The 22,423-nt window shown below is 38.7% G+C and overlaps 1 protein-coding gene across 1 annotated transcript; it reads left to right on the forward strand.

Moving 5' to 3' along the window:
• The first annotated feature begins 673 nt into the window (after positions 1 to 673).
• On the forward strand, positions 674 to 21,768 carry LOC145793797 (UPF0481 protein At3g47200-like). Its single transcript, XM_082876666.1, has 2 exons — positions 674 to 845; positions 20,459 to 21,768. Exons 1-2 carry the CDS (start codon positions 674 to 676, stop codon positions 21,766 to 21,768), a joined length of 1,482 nt encoding a protein of 493 aa, XP_082732792.1.
• Positions 21,769 to 22,423: the final 655 nt, after the last annotated feature.

A 22,423-nucleotide genomic window follows, 5' to 3' on the forward strand; every position in this document is an offset into this window, starting at 1 on the left:
GGCTCTTTGACGATGCCAGGCTTGAGCCGAGTAGGGGGTTTCACCCCCTCTTTCAGGCGGTATTGGCAGAAGAATATCGATGCGTTTATTGCATTTGTCCAGAGCAGACCGACCGTATGTTTGCCTCCGCCGATTTATAAGAAGGATTCTTCTCTTCGGCTACCCGAGAGCCGAAAATCTGACCACATGTACGAGAGTTTCTTCACCTCATCTGCTCCAACTGACCCTTCTGCTCGGGCATCTGCTTCTAGCTTGGCAATTACTTCTCCGGAGCCAGTCCCTTTGAATAAGGCCTCTGGTCCTCGGACGACCCGCCTTAAAAAGATGGCTCACAAGAGGACTTCTGATGCCAGTCCTTCCGCTCCTCGCCTTTCCAAAAGGCTTCATGAGGTACCCAAAATTTTTGATTTGAAGCTACTTTCCTTTTTGCGACTATACCTTCTAAAAATGAAAACTTTTATTTGCCCATGTTGTGTAGGATCCTGCGGTTGTTAACGTTCTCAGTACCGTGGCTCCTGGCCATGCTGCCTCCCCCAGGTCGGACTCAGACTTGGACGACACCCTCCCTTTGTCTGCAAGACTTGTGAAGATGCGCACCTCTCGTATAGCAGTTATAGATGATGACGATGATGAGGCTGAGTCCTCCGACCATTTTTGTGACCTTGTTCCACGTATGCGTCGTCACCGCCCTACCGTAGCTGAGGAGGAGCGCTATCTTGGTGACGAGGTTATTGGGGCTCACCGTTCTGATGTTGAGATTACTGGAGGGACTGATGCCTCAGAAATTGATGCCGTAGGCCATGCTTCTAGAAGCAATGTAGAGGCGAGGTGCGCCTCTGGGAATGGTGTGGAGGTGGATGTGCTAGAAATCTCTGAGACTCGCTCTGGCACTTATGGTGATTCTCATCCTCCGGCCCTCCTTCCTTCTTCAAGGATGACTGCTACTGTTCAGGCTTCATCAGACATTGAGATCGATCAAGTGGTCTCTACACGACCAAGTGACTTTGTTGATGCTAGGAGTCCTTCAGTTGCCCCTGCTTTGCATATTGATTCTCCCTCTGGTAATCTTTCTTTCTGAAGTTTGTCATTTACTTATATCTGTAAGAAATCTTTACTTAAATGACTTTCCTGTCCCCTACCTCTAATAAGGCCTTCTTATCTTTTCTTCAGTGTTAGCTGCTAACGGGGTTTTGCCTTCACCTACCTCAGACTCTGCTCCAGTGTTAGCTGCTACCGGGGTCCTGCCTTCACCTGCCTCGGACTCTGCTCCAGTGTTAGCTGCTACTGGGGTCCTGCCTTCACCTGCCTCGGGCTCTACTCCGACTCTCTTTGTAACTCCTCACGGTTCTCCTTCTCAAGGAGGGACACCTGCCTTTGAGACGACTGCCAGAGGTTCTTCATCGCCAGTGCCTTCGAATATTTTGGATCTGAATCTTAGTGATTTCCACATTGATAGTGATGCTTTTGGTCTTTCCCCTTATCGTTCGGCATTCTCAGGCTCGGGACCTCTGCCGGGAGTTACCCCTCCGGGTGGTTCATCTAACCCGATAGACATTGGGGAGATTCCTGAGACTAGCAGCTTTCCGGCCCCAATTCCTCCTTCAGCTTCTGGCAAAGTATCATTTCTCCATTATTGGGTAGCTCCTGAGTTTGCTTCAGTTCTACAGCTTGTGCATTCAAGTTACCCGGAGACCTTTGCTTCATTTGCTTGCCAGTGTCCACTCATTCAGACTGCTCTTCTCGAGTCTTTTGCCACTATCTTATATAGCTTGGACAGGCAACGGTTGTGTGACCTTAATGGGAAAGTAGTCGAGACGGCATATCGGGGGATCTCTGACATGGAGCGTCACCAAGTGGACTTATCATGGCTTCGGAAGCGCCTGGATATAGCTTCGAACGCCAGTCATCAGCTGGAACTTATGTCTGTGCTTGCCTCTTATCGCACCTCTATAGATGAGATAAAGGCAACTCTTCGTGAACTTGAGTCGGGTTATGCTCGGGCCTTGGAGACTTTAGAGGCACACTCTACTGTTTGTCCTCCAGATGTAGATATGACGGGCAGCTTCTTCGAGGGTGTCTTTAGGAAAGATTGAGTTTTTTTTTTATCATTACTTTCTTGCCCCTTTCGATAAAAATGTTTTATCTAGGACAATGCAATGAAATGACAAAATTTTTGTTGTTTGGATATTTTCGCATTGTTTTCTCATTCTACTTGATAAAATATTTATTTCGAATGATAGAACAATCATATGCACATGTTTATAAAAGCTGAAATATTCTCATTAGTTCTTCAACTTTCTTGACAAAAGCATAATAGATTCACTGTAAGTGATGGGATAAAACATACACCATAGAGAAAACCAGCTTCTTCATAACGTAAGGGAAATACAACCTTTAGACAAAGTAAGAAAGTGAAAATGAATTTCAACATAGATGAGTCCAACTATGGGTAGTAATGCTTGATAAACTTTGCATTGAGCGGGCCAGTTCGGAAGCCGTCTTCAACCCTTACAAGTTTGTAGTACCCGCTTGAGCTCGCCCGAACCACCTTGTAAGGCCCTTCCCATTTTGGAGAAAACTTGGGCAAAGGCTGTCCTCGCATGATTGGGTCTACAATCTTCCATACTAGATCACCTTCTTCAAACTTCCTTGGTATCACAGTCTGGTTATAGGCTCGGGCGATGGACTCATGATACCTTTCCATGACTTTTGCAGCTCTGTCATGCTTTTCCTCTAATGCTTCCAATCTGGCGGTTCGAGGCTCCAATACCATTCCCGAGGCGAGAGCCATTCGAGCAGATGGCGTTTCCAACTCTATAGGTAACACTGCCTCGGACCCATACACAAGGGAGTAAGGAGCTGCTTGAGTTGGCTTTCTCTTCGAAGTGCGATACGCCCACAGGGCTACTATCAACTGTTCGGACCAAGTCCCCCCAAACTCATCCATCATCTTGCTCAGAATCCTTATCAGTGTCTTGTTTGTGGCTTCCGCTTGCCCGTTCCCTTTTGGATAGTAGGGTGTGGATTTGTGATGCTTCACTTGGTAAGTCTCTAGGAGGCTCTTCACATATTTGTTTATGAAGGGAGTGCCGTTATCCGAGAGGATGGTGTTTGGTACTCCAAATCGGCAAATGATATTCTCCTTGATGAAGTTCGCAACTGCAGGCCCCGTAGCGTTCTTCAGAGGAATTGCTTCGACCCACTTTGTACTCAATTCTGTGGCTACGAGAATCCACTTGTACCCCTTAGAAGATGTGGAGATGGGCCCTATCAGATCAAAAGCCCAGGTATGGAACGGCCATGGCGTTCGGATACTATGCAGGTCTACAGCTGGAGCATGGATCAAATTTCCGTGTTTCTGACAAGTCTGGCACCTCTTCACGTGATGGGATGCATCTGACTCCATGGTCGGCCAGTAATACCCAAGGTGTATAAGTTGCTCGAACAGCCGAGCCCCTCCTTGATGTTCAATCTCGTGGGCTCTTCTGAGGACTAGATCTGACTCCTCCTTGGAGAGACATCTCAGGGGAGTGCCCTCAATACTTCTTCTATACAGCTTGTCCTGATCAAGAAAGTACCGCCTCGCTCTCCTCTTGAGGTGTGCAATGTCCCTCGGGCTCTCAGGTGGTGTTCCCTCTTTGAGATAGTCAATGTAGACTTGCCTCCAGTCAGGGGTATCAATTTCAAAGCAACTCTCATCCTCCCGGATGTATGACTGACACTTGGGGCATTCCCTCTGTAATTGATTTGAGTCCTTCTCCATCTCGGGCCAATAATAACCTTGTCTTTGGATTCTTCTATACAGACTGATATCCCCATCCCCGCAAGACTTTTCATGGATCTGTTGTAGTCGGAAGCTTGCTTCTTGTTGGCCAATACACCGGGCTAGGAATCCGGTACCTCCTCGGAAGTAAAGTTCACCTTGAATAATTGTGAATTGGGCAAGCTTGGCCATAGTCAGTTTTCCAACTTTGCTTCTGAATTGCTCGAGGACTTCTCCTCTCCAGTCCTCCGGAAGGCCTTTGTCTTCGGGTATTATTGAAGGTTCTGTTCTCTTCTTGATAACAATTGTTGCCTCTTCCTCTGGAATGTCAACTCTTGCCCCTAATGTTGCGAGGGCATCTGAAAACTTGTTGTCGGAGCGAGGCACATGCTCTATTTCGACCTTCTAAAATTTGTCAAGAAGCCTTTGGACTGTTGTTCGATATGTGGCCAAGGCAGGCTCCTTTAAGACGAACTGTCCTGAAACTTGCTTCACTATCAGCTTTGAGTCCCCCCGGATCCGAATCTTCTTGATACTGTGCTTCTCAGCTGCTATCAAGCCTAAAATAAGAGCCTCATACTCGGCTTCGTTATTCGAACAATGGAAATCCAGTTTATAAGACAAATATAACTTTTCCCCACTTTTGCTTGTAAGGACTATCCCGGTTCCTCCCTTCCCTCCGGCTGCTGCTCCGTCAAAGCTCAATGTCCAGAAGCTTTCCTCGGAAGCCATAGCTGCGTGCACATCTCCTCTTAATTCTTCATTCACTGGTTCATAGTCACCACTTGGAAATTGGGCAAGGAGATCAGCTAAGGCTTGGCTTTTGATCGCCTTGGGGGCTACACATGTGATCTCGAATTCACCCAGTGCTAACAACCATCTTGCCACCTTCCCGGTTAGAGCAGGCTTGCTGAGGAGGTATCGGATTGGATCACTTCTAGTAACAATCTGAATCTGATGTGCTAGGAAGTAATGTCTGAGCTTTTGGGCAGTGAATACCAAAGCTAAACAATGTCTCTCTACTGGAGTATATCGGACTTCTGCTCCTCGAATCTTCCGACTGATGTAATACACCGGGCGTTCTACTCCATCTACATCTTGGACCAATAATGCCCCTATGGACTTGGGGGTTGAAGTTAAGTACAACATTAGAGGCACCCCGGGCTGCGGGGCTATCATGGTCTGAGGCGAGGTCAAGGCCGCCTTGATTCTCTCAAAGGCCTTTTGGTGCTCTTGGTTCCACTCGAACTTGGCATCTCCTTTTAACAAAGAGCCGAAAGGCGCAGAGATCTCTGCCAGTGCTGGGATAAACCTCCGAATATAAGACACCTTCCCGAGGAACTTCTTTAACTCCTTCTGAGAATGCGGGGGAGGCATTGCTCTGATAGATTTGACCTTGTCTTCATCTGCCTCGATACCATGCCTATGTACAAGAAACCCGAGGAACTTCCCGGCCGTCACCCCGAAAGCACATTTGAGAGGATTCATCCTCATTTTGAATTTCTGGCACCTCTTGAATACCTTCTCAAGGTCTCGGAGATGGTCTTCTTCTTTCTTGGATTTCACCACTAGATCATCAACATAATCTTCCATCTCATGATGGATCATGTCATGAAAGATTGCAGTCATAGCCCTTTGGTAAGTTGCACCGGCATTCTTGAGTCCGAAAGGCATGACTGTATAGAAGAAGTTTCCGAGAGGTGTTCTAAAAGCGGTCTTTTCTGCGTCCTCTTCAGCCATCTTAATCTGATTGTATCCACTGAATCCATCCATGAATGAGAACATCTGGTGTCCCGAGGTAGTATCCACGAGGGTGTCGATGTGAGGAAGAGGGAATTCATCCTTCGGGCAAGATTTGTTCAAATCTCGAAAGTCTACACATACTCTGATTTGGCCATTCTTCTTCTTTACTGGCACGATGTTTGCTAACCACGTGGGGTACTGTATTGGCCGGATGAAACCAGCCTGTTGAAGTTTTTCAATCTCCTCCTTAATCTTCTCTTCGAGATCTGGATGATATTTTCGAGCAGCTTGCATAATTGGCTTGGAGTTTGGGAACACATCAAGATAGTGGGAGACTAGGTCAGGATCTAGTCCGGGCATTTCCTTATATGACCAAGCAAACACATCTGAGTATCGGCTTATCAACTTTAACAACTGTTCCCGCTTTTCTGGGCTAAGGCTCGAACTTACGAATACCGGCCTCGGTGCATCTTGTCCATCACTCAGATCTATTTCGATAAGTTGTTCGGGCTGAGGCTTCGGCCCATCTTGCATACATTCTGGAGCCACTTCAGGCTTTATTACTATATCATTGTCAGGAGGCTCTTCTTTTGACTCGGAGTCGGTGACTGAAGAAACCGACTCCCCGCACCTTCATAAATAATACACCATCTTGCCTCCTTCTCGAACTTTCATCACCTTCCGAGGAATAGGCGGACTTTCTGGTCTAGACATCGTCCGCTTACTTGATTCTGTCATCGGCTCCTTGTCATCTTTGATATCCTCCCAACGAGGAATTTTGACCCCTCGAGGCTTAGAGGTGGTGGGAACTTCTTCGACAGCCAGTTCGGTGAAGTAGATGGCATCAGAATAATGAGCTTCATGGATCTCGAACGGCCTTTCTGTAGCCTGAATTGTCACCGTCTTCTTTCCCCATTTAGCCTTAACACACTGATGATAACTTGATGGTACAGCCCCATATCTATGCATCCAGGTCCTCCCTAGAATGATGTGATAATTTGCCTCAGAATCGATAATATGGAACTTGGTGGCCGAGCGAATTTCTCCAACGGCTAAATCAACTGTTACGCATCCGATAGTAACTCTCCTTTCTCCACCGAAGCCAGTGATGACTATCGGCTGCTTCACAATGCGTTCTTCAGAGATTCCGGCTTTTTCTAGAGTAGCGCGAGTCATAATGTTGATAGAGGCTCCACTATCTAGAAAGGCTCTTTTGAACTCAACCCCGTTAATAAAAACAGTCACATAAAGCGGGCGATTGTGAGAAAAAGGATACTTTCGATCAGCCTCGGAGAAAGTAATGGCACTAGATTGCTCTTTTGCCTTCCTCGGGATAGACCCCTCAGTCGACATGCATTCCTCATGGTGTGCCTCGGCTATATTAATGATAGACTTGGTGATTTCCGTTCTTGCCTCCCTGGAAAGTCCAAGCTGGTCAAAGAACTGCTTGAACTTTACACAGTCTTGCAGGGTTTTGGCATAGTGATCCGGATCTTTTTCCACTCTTGGAGGCTCGTAGTTAACCATCTCCTCGGTCTCCTCAAAATAAGATGCCACATAAACATGGTGTCCTCCTTTTCCATAGTATTCTTCTCCTCCTTCTGGATCAAAGGGATCTTCGCCATGAGTCATAAATGTTCTGCCCTCTGGATCGAGAGCACTTCCATAGTAAACTTGCTCACCCTCTGGCTCGAGGATGTCGTCCAGATAACAGTCATCGTCATCGAGATTAGCGATAGCCTCGATCATTAGGCCTTCATAAGCTATCATAGCAACATTCTTGCCCTTGTCTCGGTGTTGAGGATATGGTTGTTCTCGGATGTCTTGAGTCCCTCGGTTTTTGAACCTCAATTCGTCTGCCTCAACTTTATCTCTGAAGATTTTCCTGAGAGTCCAACACTTCTCTGTCGGATGTTTCAATGTACGATGGTAGACACAAAATTCAGGGCTCTCACGGTCCTTTTTTGATGGCATTTCTTCAACATAAGGCAATTTTAGCTCTCCGTCAGCCACCCATTCCTTAACTAGAGCTTTCACTTCTTCGATTCCACATGGATAAGAAACATTCCCCTTTTCACCATTATATTGCTTTCTTTTCTGGCCCCTATGACCTCCTCCTTGTGAATTTCGGGTATCCGGGGCAGAGGCAGCAGCAACGATAGGTCCACGAGATGACTTGAAACTAGTTTTGTAACTGGCTTTAAATCCGGACTCCTGAGCCTGAGGGATGCTAATGTTTCGAGCTGCTTCTATTAATGCCGAAAAGGTGGGTAGCTTGTGGTTAACTAGAAACATTTTGTACCTGCTCAATGCCCCTTCTAGACAAATTTGAACCAGATAACTCTCCTCAACTGCTTCATGACAATCCACGGCCTTGTCCTGAAACCTTTTGACGTAGTCAAGGATGTCTTCACTTTCTTGTTGCTTCTCTTTACACAATGTAAGTGTGGTCACCTTCTCCGCCACTTGAAAGAACTTGGAGTGGAATTTGTTAACCATTTCCTCCCAACTTCGGACAGAGTTTGGGGCCAAATTAACATACCAACTATATGCTCGGTCGGTGAGGGACTTAGAGAATTCTCTCAGTCGGAGGACGTGGTTTGAACCATGAATACCTAGAGTCTCGATGAACCGCACAACATGTTCTCGGGCATTTCCTTGTTTGCCGTCGAACTTGATGAACTTCGACACTGTATACCCCTCAGGGTATGGATAGCTCAGCATCTCAATGGGGTAAGGCGGCTTGACGTCTGGATCAGGCAAAGAGGGTAAGGTCCTCTTGCCCCGTTCGAGATCGAACATGGCCTGCACATCGGCGAGAGTGAGAAACTGTTGAGGGAGAGAGTTTGATGGTGGTATTCCCGGGACTTGGCTTATGTACCCGAAGACTGAGCTAGGGGCGTCTTGGCCATTCTGGTGCTGCGAATTCATCATTGGTGAGGACATTTGACGATACTGGCCATCAGCGCCTATAGACAAACCAGTTGGTGATGGGATATTGAATTGAGGCCCGTAAAGTCCACCGTACGGCGCCGCTATACCGGGTTGTGCTTGCAGATTTGTTGTCGGCACCAAAGGAGGCCCGCTTGGTGCCTGGGTAACATTTACTGGTGGCGTGACAAGATTAGGTACGGGCAGAGCTCCCTTTTGCGCCATCACGCTCCTTATGTTTTCCTGGACACCAACAGTCGCCGGAGCACCATTCATTACACTAGAAACTCCCCTAGTCACCATTGGATCTTGGCTTGGCACGCCATGGAGCCCGGGTATGGGCAAACTGCCGCCGCCTACTGTGGTTTGAGCATGTGTTACTGTGGCCGTGTTGCCATGAGCCATAGGCTGATTGGGGCTTACTTCTCCTTGGATTTGATTTTGCGCTCCGGCGAGAATAACTCCACCACCAGTTTGATTCCCGTTTGGCGCCGGTGCAAAGTTAGAACTCATTACCAACATGGTGTGAGTGAGATTCTGAAGAGTGGTAAGAATCTCTTGCTGAGTATTCTGAAGTCCTTGAATGGCTTCAAGCAAAAGTGGTTGATCTGGAGTCATGGTTCTGTCATCACCACCATTAGAGGATCCTTGTTGGTGAACTTCATCTTCTCCCGCCATCCTTGTTGGAGTTGTGTGGATTCCAGATCTCGTTGAGACCATTAACCAATCCGCCTCCCCAGCAGAGTCGCCAAAATGTAGGAGAGGGTTCAAGAAAGGAGTTGGAAAATTCGAAGATCTTCGAAGATCCTTGAAGAACAACTTCGAATTCTCTAGAATATGATGAGAGGCTTAGATTCTTCAATAACCTCAACTTAGGAACACAACAACAAAGGAGATGATGGAGATAAGAGATTGGGTGAAGAAGAAGGCAAAATGGCTAGAGAGAGAATAATGGCAAGGCTCTCCCATGGATCTCCCACTTTCACTCTCAAGGTTGATAATGGAGAGGGGAAATTAGTTCTTTCCCAAGAGTTCAAAAATCTCCAAAATCCATCCCTTGTAAAGCTATGGGTGGGTGCTATTTATAGGCACCTCATGATATAGGATGGAGCCCATGTGCAAGGCACATGGGGGATATTCTCTCTAACCACCTTGTCCGAGGAGGTGACCTCTCCGAGGAGGTGACTTCTCCGAGGATGAGAAAACCCCGAAGAGGAGATCAATCTCTCGGCGAACCCTTCTTCTTAGCCACACCTAACCAATGATCCCCAATCATCCCAAAGGGTCAGGGGTAGTCCCAGAGGACGTCCTGCCGCAAAATATTGCCGAGTCTCATGGACCCCCCGGGATCGTGCCACCTCGACCCGGGTATAGGCTAGTTTAACCGAAGAGTGAATTTGTCTCCACTCACCGTCCTCGGGATCGGGTCCTTTGTTCGAACTCCATTACGCCCATGGTTCTGGTGCGTAGATCCCGGAAAGCTCCAAGCCCGCAAGTGTTCTGGGACTCATTAACGGAGCGACTTCTAGATTGCGTCTGAATCCGTTCGAAGCCAAGTATTTCGGACCTCTAGGTTCGTGGATCCGAACCCTTTCGAGTCCGAGTGCCTCGGATCTCTAGGCTTGCCTAATACCCTTTCGAGTTCCGGGCCTGAGTAAGTCTCTAGGTTTGTGGACCCGAACCCTTTCGAGGCTTACAGCGATTCAATCCGTTTGATGGCGATAAATCTGGGCCCACCGATTCTTGGACTTGCGATAAATTCGGGCCCACTAATCTTGGGCTATTGGGCCTAAATAATTTAGTGGGCTCAAATTAGCCCCTCTTACAGAGATTAAAGAAAATAAAAAATAAAAAATAAAATAAAAAAATGTTCGTTTGCTAACTTTGTTAATAGGTTCACGAAGCGCTCATTGGAGATATTCTAATCCACCGCCACTCACAAGGTTTTGGATGGCTAAGCCATGTTAATTAGTTTATTTGTTTAAAAACATTAACTAATGACGTTTAATTATAATTTTAAGGTGGTGTTTGGCAAGTGATTTTGGGCTAAAATAGTCTCAAAAAATAAAATAAGTTATTTTAGTCATAATAAATAAAACATTACATCTAATCCATAATCATTACACACTTTTCTCACAAAAAAAGTCAAAAAAGTCAAAAAGTCAAAAAGTCCTTCCCAAGCTAAACTTTTTAGCCCAAGCTAAAATAGTCAAAAAAGTCAAAAAGTCAAAAAGCCAACACACTTCCCAAACGGAGGCTAAGAATAAATATTGAGATCTTAAAAAAGTCTCTCTTAATCTATCTATAATGACATGACAAATTACATGCCAATTTTTTATTTTTCGCAAATTTAATTATGCAATCCTTTTGTCATATTATTGTTGGTGAATTGTGAATTGTAAATTATAAATCTCTAGTATTCCTTAATTTAATTATTTTGCAAAAAATGTATTAGACGGTTTGGGGCTGCCCAAAAATAATTTAATTTTCAATTAAAAAATCAATCACTAAAGTTTGTTAAAGGCTTATTGGGTGGGTGGTGGGTGTGTTTGTTTGGACGGACTGGATAAGAGGGATTGTAATTCATCGGACTGTTAGTCCCGGGATACTATCAATCATCTCAAACTTTTAAATTTCAAAACTATTTTCAAAATATACAACTAAACAAAAAAAAAAATTAAATTCTCTCCACAATTTTTTTTAAAAAAAATTATCTCAAAACACAAACCAAATACACCTAAGATGCCCAATAAATTTTTTCCACGCAATCACACTGTGCATAGGTTTTTAGGCTACTATGCATAGGTTTGTAGGATAAAAATTGTAGGCTTCTTTATTTTTTTATTAGCTTTTTGACTTTTAGACAAAAAAAAAATAGTGGCCAAACGAGACCTTAATATTTTACTCACAAAAAAAAAACAACTTTCAAACGCAACAGTCTGTTTGGTTGGAGTTTTCTGGATTAAGTTTTTTGAAAATTGAGTTTTTTGATTTTCGTATTATTTTGTTTTTAGTGAATATTTTTTAAATTTAATTTTTTTTTTCTATTTTAGATGCACCTTAGTTAAATGTATCTAAAAAGTAAAAAATTTGTGAAAAAATATTTTAAAAAATTAATAAATATATAAAAATATAAAAAATGTACTGAATTCTTGTATTTTTTTGTATTTTTGATATTTAGTAAATTTTTAAAATATTTTTTTTACAATTTTTTTACTTTTTAGGTGTATTTATGTTAAATGTGTCTAAAATGTAAAAAAATTGCTTAAAATATTAAAAAAATTCAGTAAAAACAAAAAAATATGAAAAATAAGAATGTAAAATTTTTTGAAAAATGTTTTTTGAAAAATGAAAACAATCAAGTTTATTTTTTAAATTTTTTTTTTTTTTTTTTTTAGAAAAACCCCCAAATTTCAACGCACATAAATTGAGGAGTGGCTCTTGGCTTCTTGTTAAAGTGTAAGAAGTTCCTCACATGCCGAGAAGCACATAGATAGATCGTAGAAGGTAAACAAGCTTCGTTTCCATCAAGTAAGTTTTATTTTATGTTCTTTTAAACATTTTTATTCTTTCTGTCTACATTACAAATTGTTGCATCACAGATTTTTTTTTTCATGAATTAGTGCCCTGCGTAAGAATGATAAGAATCATATAAAGAAATTAATTTTATTTTATTTTAATTAAATGAAAGAAACAGAATGCTTTTTTTTTTTTAATGAAAAAGCACATCTATTACATATCCGACAATAAGGCCTCGTTTGGGAACAGGTTAATTTAGTAACTTTTTGGCTATTTGGCTAAAATATAAGCTAAAAAAAACTAGTATGTTTGGGATGATTTTTTGATTTTTTACGAAAAAATGTGCAAAAAGTAGAGAGAAAAGAGAATCGTTGACTTTTTAGTATGGGTTGTTGGCTTTTTGACTAATTTAGTAACTTTTTGACTTTTTGACTAAAAAGAAAGGTTGCCAAACGAGGCCTTAGTCATTCAATAAAATTCATCAGATGTGTATTCAACTTCAGCAACCTAGAAAAAGCACCCCAATCCTCATGAGATTCGGCTTGAACAAATGGAAATTCAAAATTTGTTGCGATTGGAATATTGTCAGTTTAGTAGTCTATAGAGAAGAGGTAATAAGAATGAGATTCATCCACAAGAATGAATCATCGAGTGAAGTGGGTTTGGGCGAGATCGGAGATCAGAGTGCTATGAACGAGATATGGACTTGAATCGGTAAAAAGATTTGATGGATAAAAGAGAAATAATTGAGGATAAAAGATAAACAAAGAGAGAAGTCAAAAAAGAGAGGAGATCAGAAGGAAGGAAGGAAGGAAGGAAGGAATTGAGGGAGAGAGAGTGAAGAAGGATCTGGAATGGAAATGAATTTTTTTTTTTTTTTTTTTTTTTTTTTTAATTATTTTGAAATGATCAATGGGTGAGGGGCATTTGGAATGATCTGGAATGGAAATTATTTTTTTACTTTTATTTTGTAGGGGAATGTGAATGGTGGGATGAATTATATATATATATATTAATTTTTTTTTTTATATTTGTCTAATTGGATAGAATAGAAATATATAATTTCTTTTGAAGAAAGTTTTAAAAATGTCATAAAAGATAAAAAAATATATAAAATATAAAAAAATCTCTGAAAAACCTATAGTCAAACAACACTTAAAATTGGAGGAAAAATTGGTTGAAATTTGCCATAATAACATGTGACCATTGGAATAATATTCAGCTTGTTTGGTTTGAATTTTCATAATTTACTTTTTAGAAAATTGAAATTTTTTATTTTTCATATTTTTTTATTTCCAATGAATTTTTTAAAATATTTTAAGTAATTTTTTATTTAATTTTTAGATAAACCTAACATAAATACACTTAAAAAATATAATATCTATAAAACAATCTTTATAAAATTCACTAAATACCACAAATATAAAAAATATAAGAATTCAGTACATTTTTCATATTTTGTGTATTTATTAATTTTTAAAAATATTTTAATTTTTAGATACATCTAAGTAAGGTGCATTTAAAAAGTAAAAAAATTGCTTAAAATTTTAAAAATATTTAAACAAAAAAAATACGAAAAATAAAAAACTCAATTTTAAAAAAATTGAATCTAGAAAATTAAAATCAAACACACTGATTGCTATAATTTGACAATTTCTTATTATTCATTATCAAATTATGGCAATGACAATATTATTATAACATTTATCTTTAGAGATGCACTTAGAGGTAAAAGATCAATTGAAATGGCAATGCTAGAGGTAACTAATTTTGGGAGTAATTATTTAATGTTCTCCTAGCAATGCTCCTATTTTATTAACAGTTTAATAGTTAACATTTTATCTTTTAAAATTCTAATATAAAAATAATGAATTATATGATTTACACTAATAACTACTTATTTGAAACACCACTTAGACGTACACTAGGGGTTATTCAGCATGATTGATATAAGTGCATTTATTTAGGTTATATTTTTTTTTCTATTTTTTACACATCTTTTTATAAAAAAAATAAAAAATATATATATATATTTATTTAAATTATCCTAAATAATCTCGTTTGTTTTGGGGTATGAGAGGGGGATTGGGATTAAAATAGCTGTGGGACCCATTTAATGTGCTGTTTGTTTACAGAGTTGAGGAAGGGATTGCTAAGCCGAAGGGCTTAGGATAGGCCTTGCAGATGGGATTCAGATGGGCCTCCAGGACTTGGTATTAAAAAAATAGTCCGGCGGACTAGAAATTTTTTATTTTATTTTTTACATGTTGGGCATTTTTTATTTGAACATTAATGTTTAATTTTTTGTATTTTTTGTTAAGTAAAAATCATTATTATATTTATTTTTATTTTTTTGAAATTTTTTATTTTATTTTTATTTTTTTAAAATTTTTTACATGTTAGACATTTTTTAAAAAACATTAATGTTTAATATTTTTGTATTTTTTTTATTTATTTTATTATTTTATATAAAAATAATTTAACAATCCCTACACTAACAACTATCATCAAACAAATACAATTTTACTTAATCCCCTCACTATCAATCTCCTCCATTCTACCTCTGAAAACAAACGGGACTTAAAAATATTGAATAATTTTCCTTTTGGGGTGCGTTTTTGCTATAGTCGACCAGCATCCCGGTTGTGCCAGTCGCCGACGTGGTTTAAATAAAAGCTTGCAACATGGCACCAAAGCCAAAGTCGTGATGCAGATCCCATCTCCCTCCATCCCTCCCTCCCTACCTAGATAACAGACTTTGCTAAAGTCAAACGATTGAACAAGGGAGGGGAGACTGCCAACCGCAGAACAAGAACTTAAATTGAACAAGGGAGGGGAGACTGCCAACCGCAGAACAAGAACTTAAATCAAATTAAAGGGCACCCCATTCATGGGGGACAGAGTGGTACAGTGTGAGACTAGATCGGGGGATTCCACTGTGTTGATTGTTCTCAACAAAAAAAAAAAAAAAAATTTCCAAAGTGAGTCGAAGGTTATGAAGAGCTGTCAAGCTCTAGTTTTTTAGTAAAAAATGGACAAAAAACAAGAATGATAACTGTGGGAATGTTAGTGTAGAGCCACATAGTAAGAAAATTTGTGAATTCAATTTTTTGAACCCATTCTCTGTCTTCTTACTCTGTGTGTAAATACGATGTTGTGGATATATATATATATATTGAGAGGGGAACTTACACTGACCATTGGCTGAACTGGGCCCGCACGGGATTTGGTGCTGGGCTGGACTAAGGTTGCCCGAGATGTGGTGTCGCACCGAGCTGGCCCACGTGGAATGTTGTGTCGAGCAAAGCTTGGCCAAATCGGCGCACGCGATGGGCCGAGCTATCTGAGATTCGACCTATAGATGATGAACTGCATGCCTACTTGGCTGGTCCCAGACAATGCCGCTACGGCTTTGACTGAGCAGACTTCCATTAGGAGACCCGTTCGGTCCAGCGCGGCACCCAGGTGATCAAAGTAATGTTTATGGTTCATAAGTAATACCTCGATCAAGTATTTCACATGGACCAATGACCAGAAGAGAGGAATCCATTCTTGATATGCGTCAATGCTGTTTGGTGGTCTTGGTCTCTACACGTGTAAGTAATGTAGAGGGGAGCACAATTGTCTGTCTAGAGAAGGACGACAGAGGTAGTACGCCCATAATCTCTAAGACTGCATGGCTAGCCTTGAAAAGGTGGAGCATGCAGACATTGGTGGTAAGCAATTTGATACAGCTCCTCTCTCTACAATGCTCTGCTTTCTCTCTTGTCTAAGAAAGTTAACTTGACCATCGAAAGGGTTTTCTAGCGAAATCACCCGCGGGGTAGCTCACTTTTGTTTTGTTCACAGTGTGACAAGACTCTAACGGAGTGCGACAAGCTTGGTAGCAAGGACGTACGGAGCGAGGTGAATATTTATCTCCCGTACATACATACATATATATAGAAAATTGTCGCCGCCTCTTTGTTTATTTTCTATCTAATTGGACTATTTATGGGTTTTGGTTTGATTTGTTTGATTTTATTCTGTTGAATGCCTCTCTCAAACTATATTTAAAAATTACAAAAACAATTATGAATAAGCCGGTTAATCGGACTGGTGAGGGAGATGGGAGAGAGTTCGTCGGGATCTCAACGCACGGTAGAAATAAGGCTGACGATGGAGAGAGGGGTCAGTCGGACGGTGGGTTAAGAGAGTGATAGAAGTTTTTGGTAATTAAGGAGGATTTTGAGAAGTTTGTTAAAATTAGCTTTTAACATTTAATTCATTTTGAGTTACATTATTTTTTATATTTTTTACACAAAAATATAAGAAAATCAAAAAATAAAATAAAAAATCAGCCTTTAATCAACTTTTCAAATCACTCCTAAAGCCAATTTATTGATTTTTTGACCTTTTTTTTTTTTTTTAAATCACAACACCTCTCAATTTTTTCACATTTTTTCAACCAAAAAAAAAAAAAATTAAATATAAATAAAAAAATCAGCTTTTAACCTGTAGAGACACAAAGACGGTGGACGGGATACGCTGTAATGGCCCTGTTTGGTAGTGCTTATTTTCAGCTTATTTTAGCTTTTAGTTTAATTTAAGCTATTTTGATGTGTTTGGTTCAGCTTAACAATACAGCTTATAGCTTTTTGTAAGTCAAAAATCAACTTATTCTTGGAGTGGAGGAAGAGAAGCTTAATTTATAAGTTGAAAATTAGCTTATGTTCACAGTTATGAGCTATAAGCTGTTAAACTATAAACTACAATCACTTTCCCACAGCTCTACTAAACGGGGCCAGTGCAAGGCTAGAGTCGGTGCCACCCGTCAAGTTATTTTACAGTCACATCGGCAACCGGCACAACTGGATGCTTTTACCAAAACCACACCCCCCAAATTTTCTGCCTAATATTAAGAAGTCAAAAAAACACAGTCTATTTGGGAATAAATTATTTTAGTTAGTTTTTTTAATTATTTTACTTTGATTAAAAAAATTATGTTTCAAATGATAGTTGATTTATTTTTTATTTATTATTTATTTATTTTTTTTGTAGTTGATTTTTGTGAGAGAAAAAAATAAAATAATTATGAATTAAATGTAAAAAAATTTCTTATTAATTATTTTAATCTATTTGGTTTTTATGGACTATTTTAACCAAATAGACTCTAACCAAATAGGGCCCATTACAACATTCTCTTTACTTATTTATATATATATATATATATATATATTTTAAAAATTCACTAAAAAATCAATGAAAATAATCACGTCCCAAACACTTTTTAAGAATTCGTTTGAAAATTGATTATTTTAATTATTTTTTAATTAACAGACGTGTAAAAAGTAAAAAGTAATTTGATTGATTTTTTTTTTTTTGATTTTTTTTTTTACTATTTAACATGCCAAACAACCATTAAATGTAGCATTCAATCCTCTAGAGTGATCCTCCACCACTAGGTGATCCAAGGGCTAATTAAGAGGAGTAATGGTAGAGAGCTCAAATATTCTACCAAAAATTTTACCAAATGTCTCACATGGGTGTGAGACCCACACAATGTGGGTCCCATGTAGGTCCCACACCCATGTGAGATATTTGGTAAAACTTTTGGTAGAATTTTTGGGTGTGGGTCCCATGTGGGTCCCACACCCATGTGAGACATTTGGTAAAACTTTTGGTAGAATTTTTGAGACCTCTAACATTTTTGAATTAAGAGTGATCCTCGCCAAAATGACCTCATTGGTGACGGAGACCAAAAAAAGGGGAAAAAAAGAGTTAATTGTATAAAAGTCTTATTTATAAATGTTATGATAATTTAGATTGTAAGATTTTTTGAACCAATAAATTTTATTTAGTAAAATTGATAATATTATCTGTTTTTTTTTCAATTTTTAAAACTAAGAATATTATTAATTTTGCATAAGAATATTCTGGATAATTGTTTCACTAACTGATAAAAAAAATAGAGTGTGAGATTAAACGTTTTTGTCTTTCTATTTATTAGTTTAATTCAACTATCTAATAAAACGAGAGCATTATCAGTTTTTTCATTTTTATATATATATATATATATATTTTTATAGTTTTGCACATCAATGTTTCATCATCATACTCCCTTATAGATACAAAATTTCCAGTTTTGCACAAAAAAAAAAAAGAAAATTCCATTTTTTCAAATTTTTTTAAAAAATATTATTATTATATATTTTTTTTGCACATAAATTTTTTTTAGTTCTTTCTATTTGAAAATTGATCTTTTAAAGTTTTGAAAATCAAAATAAATTTCAATTCATCATGTTCCTTTATAGATAATCATAAATAATGAATAATCATTATTTGAATGACAATTCTGATTATTAAAAATTTAATGGCATTTGAAAGTTTAAAAAATCTTTGGATAAATTATGCAAATAGTCTATGTAGTTTACACAATGTGTCAATTTGGTCGCTGTAGTTTCAATTTGCTCGATTTTACCCTTTAATTTAACAGATTGTGTCCTTTTAGTCCAATAAATAACGGTTGTTAAGTTAATTTAACGGAAGGTCAAACAATATGTCAATTTGGTCCCTGTACTTTACACGATGTGTCAATTTGGTCCCTGTAGTTTCAATTTTCTCGATTTTGACAGGGACTAAATTGACACATTGTGGAAAATACAGGAATCAAATTGATACATTATTTGACATTTCGTTAAATTAACTTAACAACCGTTATTTATTGGACTAAAATGACACAATTCGTTAAATTAAGGGGCAAAATCAAACAAATTGAAACTACATGGACTAAATTGACACACCGTGTAAACTATAAGGACTATTTACATAATTTTTTCAAAATCTTAATTAAGACATAATAGAGTATAAATTCATGAATTAAGATTTGTGTTTAAATGTCAAAAAAAAAAAAAAATCCCTCGGTTCAACCAAATTACAGAACGAGAGAGAGGGAGAGGGAGAGGGAGAGGAGGAGATCGCGATTGAGCTTGAGTGTGCCGCTGTCCCATGGCCGGCGCCAATGAGCACACCGCCCACGAAGTTACTCTTCAAGAAAATTCAACAGATTTCAACAGATCTGTGTTTATTTCAAATCTGTTGAAATAAACAAAGAGGGAACATGTTTTGGTGGAATAAGCAACAACATAGAAAAAGATAAGCTTTCTCCTAGGATGAAGAAATAAACCAACACCAAATTTAACAATTAATATAAGAATTGCAAGTATAAAACCATGGTTAAAGAAGGACAACAAAATCTATATAGAACATTGGTCCTTTGACCCTGCCAAGAGGGGCTGTGGGGGTATTCAAAGTTCTGAGGGTTAGTCACTGAACAAGCTAATAAACCAAATCTAATCCAATAATATTATGCTCAAATACCAATTTTCAGATTTATCAAATAACCACAAATACTTGCTGCTATCTGAATAGATCTTCAATCTTCAAAAGTTTCAAAAGGAAATGGTCTCATCAATGAGATGAGATGACAGGTAAATCAAGTAATATCAATACAACCATATTCAAGATAATGTAAAGCGTGCGTTGGACCATAGAAACAGAACTCAAAGAAACTTCAAGTCCTGTGTTTATTTCAAATCTGTTGAAGTTTCTTGAAGAAGAGCTTCGTGGGCGGCACACTCGTTGGTGCTGGTGACGGGGCGGCGGCACGCTTAAGCTCAGTTGCGATCTCCTCCTCTCTCTCTCTCACGTTCTGTGTTGTGCTTCAACCCAGGGAATTTTTTATTTTTTATTTGAGTAACGATTGAAATCCCACCCCATAAAATCCTCGCAAATCTAAACTACTCATGATATGGACCCACACATATATAAGTGGGTCTCATACATATATAAAGGGTCAGGATCATTTTGAGAGTGTAGGGGTCATCCCAAAAGGGGTCCCAAACATTGTCATCCTCACCATAACGAAGTCTCGTTTTGATGAGGATCACTCTCAGCTCTTAGATCACTCTAGTGGGACAGGTGTCACACTGATCGCTCTAGAGGATCACTTCACAGGATCACTCTAAAGGATCGGACGCCTAAATATAAGGTAGAAAATTAGGTACACATCATTTCTCCAATTGAAAACTTGTTATTTGTCAATATCCAAGCGGACTATTAGTTTGAGTTTGAACTGCTATAATTTTAAGCTGCCAAATTATTTGCATGAAATAGAATATTTTAAAAGGGAATAAAACAACAATAAACAACTAATATTTGAGTTTAAACTGCTATAATTTTAAGCAGAAATGATACATTTCTCTAATTTTGGAGTTCTAAACAGAACTCTAATGACTTGGCAATGGCAAAAAAAATAAGGAAAAAAAATAAAAAAATAAAAGGCACAAACATCACATCATTGTAGGACCCACACACCATTAGAGCTTTAGAGCTCCACAATTAAACCTCCCAATTTTTTTCCAATTTTTAGCTGCCAAATTATTTGCATGTCTTGAGGCATATGATCATCACTGTAACCTCTTTTATAAGATTTTTTTGTTCTTTTGTTTTTTGGGTCTGTAGGGAAATTTGAGTTGTTGCAGGGCAATATTGTACTAGGCCGAGAGGATAAAAAGATGAATGTTCAAGGAAAGTCTAAAACCATAGCTCATATTCAACAAAAGCTTGAGTACATAGAATCCTATCAGCAGCATATCAGCAGCAGATTGACTGCAAACAATGATATGCTAATTTGTAGAGACAATGATGGGCCTTGTTACGAACCAGAAATAGTCAGAATTGGTCTTAATCACGGTATGCTTTGGTACGAAACCATGTACGAGGATAAATATAAGTATCTGCAGTCGCTTCTCAGACAAAGTAAGACAAGTTTAGATACATACGTAATGGCCATGGAAAATTTGGTAGAAAGAGCGCTAGAATGTTATAAAAGCCCCATGAGTGGTGAACTTGGAGTGTATTTGGAAATGATGCTTCTGGACAGCGGTTTCATCATTGAGTTATTTCGCAGGTATGACTTGCATGATGATCGCATTATATTCAATGAAAATCAGAAGGAACGAAATATTATACATTCCTTGCGGCGTGATTTAATCAGAATTGGAAATCAACTTCCATTCTTTGTCCTCCGTGAAATTTTCGACATGACTTTGATTGGAAGCAACCGCTCCCTCATTGATTTGGCACTAAAGTTTTTTGATAATCTGGTCGGTCCATACGAGGTAGGTCCAAATCTTAACAGCCAGCATCTACTCGACCTTGTATACCTTACTTTCCTCGACCCTTACACATTAAGTCTTCCATTTGTGACAAAGCCAATAGAATTGCAGTTCATAGATCATGCAACAGAACTCCGTAAAGCCGGAATAAAGTTCAAAAAGATTGAGGGAAGGAACTTCTTTGATATAAAGTTCAAAAATGGTGTATTGGAAATCCCACCTCTACAAGTAGCTGACAACAAACTGTATCTCCTTCGAATTCTAATGGAATACGAGAAGCAATTTTCCCCTCAGAGATACTTCAATGACTATGCAAAATTCATGCAATGCCTTCTAAATTCCGCCAAGGATGTGAATCTACTTCGTCGTAGTGGAATTATTGATAATCAGTTGGGCAATGATGAACTGATCTTCGACAGGCTTAACAAGCTTGGTAGCGAAGCTGAAATATCATACCTGTTTACTTACTCTTCACTTCTCAAAAATGTGAATGACCATTGTAGGCTTCTTCGGAACAAATGGTTGGCCAACTTATGGAGGAAATATTTCAACAGTTCATCGTCATTTATTTCATTTCTTGCTGCTGTTGTATTGCTTCTACTCACCATCACACAGACTGTTTTTTCCATTATCTCTTATCATCGCCCTCCTTAGGGCCAAACACATGGGCCTCAAGTCCTGTTTGTTGTGTTCTCTGAATAAGATGTGGTATTAGGTTTAATAAGACGTAATGTTAATTACTCTGTTGACTTTTGTTTCTTATTCTTACTCTGCTAGGCTATGCATCCGGCCAACATTACTAAAATAGTAAGAATTTTAGTTCTCTTCTTCTTGTATGTACAGATAAAATTCCCGATACTCCATAACTACAATTTAATTCTTTCGAGCTCAACTATAAATTGATTATTGAAACCCAACACAATAACAATAACAACAAAAGAGAGATCTTAAGAGAAAATAGACAGAATAAAGCGTGTTTGGCAAAAGTTAATAAACATTTGATATCAGCTGGGATTGTTGTGGTCAAAAATAGAAATGTAAATGACAACCAAAGTAGATCTCGTTCCAAACAAGTCTTCAAAGCAAGAGGAAGCAATGAGATCAAGGAAAGCTACCATTTGGGTGTTACAATGCATAGCATTGTTATTGAAGATAAAAAAAAAATTAGATACAATTTCTAAGTTCAATAATGTGACAATCAATTAAGATATTAAAGGTAATACTCTCTCATATCTTCTCTATTATTAACTAATTATATCACTTATACACCATTAAATTTGAAAACAAATCTAAATTGTGAACTCATATA

Source organism: Camellia sinensis, chromosome 6, assembly GCF_055761805.1.
Source record: "Camellia sinensis isolate YWXY chromosome 6, ASM5576180v1, whole genome shotgun sequence".
NCBI classification, from domain to species: Eukaryota; Viridiplantae; Streptophyta; class Magnoliopsida; order Ericales; family Theaceae; genus Camellia; species Camellia sinensis.